The sequence below is a fragment of the Penaeus monodon genome, chromosome 21, assembly GCF_015228065.2.
Source record: "Penaeus monodon isolate SGIC_2016 chromosome 21, NSTDA_Pmon_1, whole genome shotgun sequence".
Classification (NCBI taxonomy): Eukaryota; Metazoa; Arthropoda; class Malacostraca; order Decapoda; family Penaeidae; genus Penaeus; species Penaeus monodon.
In genome coordinates, this window is record NC_051406.1 from 42,565,634 (window position 1) to 42,565,944 (window position 311).

At 55.6% G+C, this 311-nt stretch overlaps 1 protein-coding gene across 3 annotated transcripts in view; it reads left to right on the top strand.

Moving 5' to 3' along the window:
- Nucleotides 1–311, top strand: part of LOC119586522 (androgen-dependent TFPI-regulating protein-like) — a 7,547-nt gene that overhangs the window by 5,742 nt on the left and 1,494 nt on the right. For 2 of the 3 annotated variants that reach the window (XM_037935273.1, XM_037935275.1), the window contains one exon: nucleotides 88–305. In XM_037935273.1, coding sequence (XP_037791201.1) covers nucleotides 88–305 — 218 coding nt within the window. The remainder of the gene's footprint in view (nucleotides 1–87; nucleotides 306–311) is intronic. The other variant, XM_037935274.1, reaches the window with a different exon arrangement.

The window sequence follows — 311 nt, forward strand, 5'->3', positions numbered from 1 at the left end:
AAACATGCTAAATAAATCCATTCAAAAAAAAAAAAAATCGTAACCCACCCTTTCGACGCCATTTTCTCCTCCCCCCCCCTTCCGCAGATGGTGAGCATCGTGTTCTGGTTGCTGTTCAACCTGAACCGCGACCTGATCTTCCCCGAGCTGTTCGACGCGTGGTTCCCGTCCTGGCTGAACCACGCCATCCACACCGTGCCCGTGGCTGGCGTGGTGGTGGAGCTGGTTCTGGTGCCCCATGCGTTCCCGTCGAGATCCGTTGGCTTCGCGATGGTGGCTGGAGTGTGCTTCCTCTATCTCGTTTGGTGAGT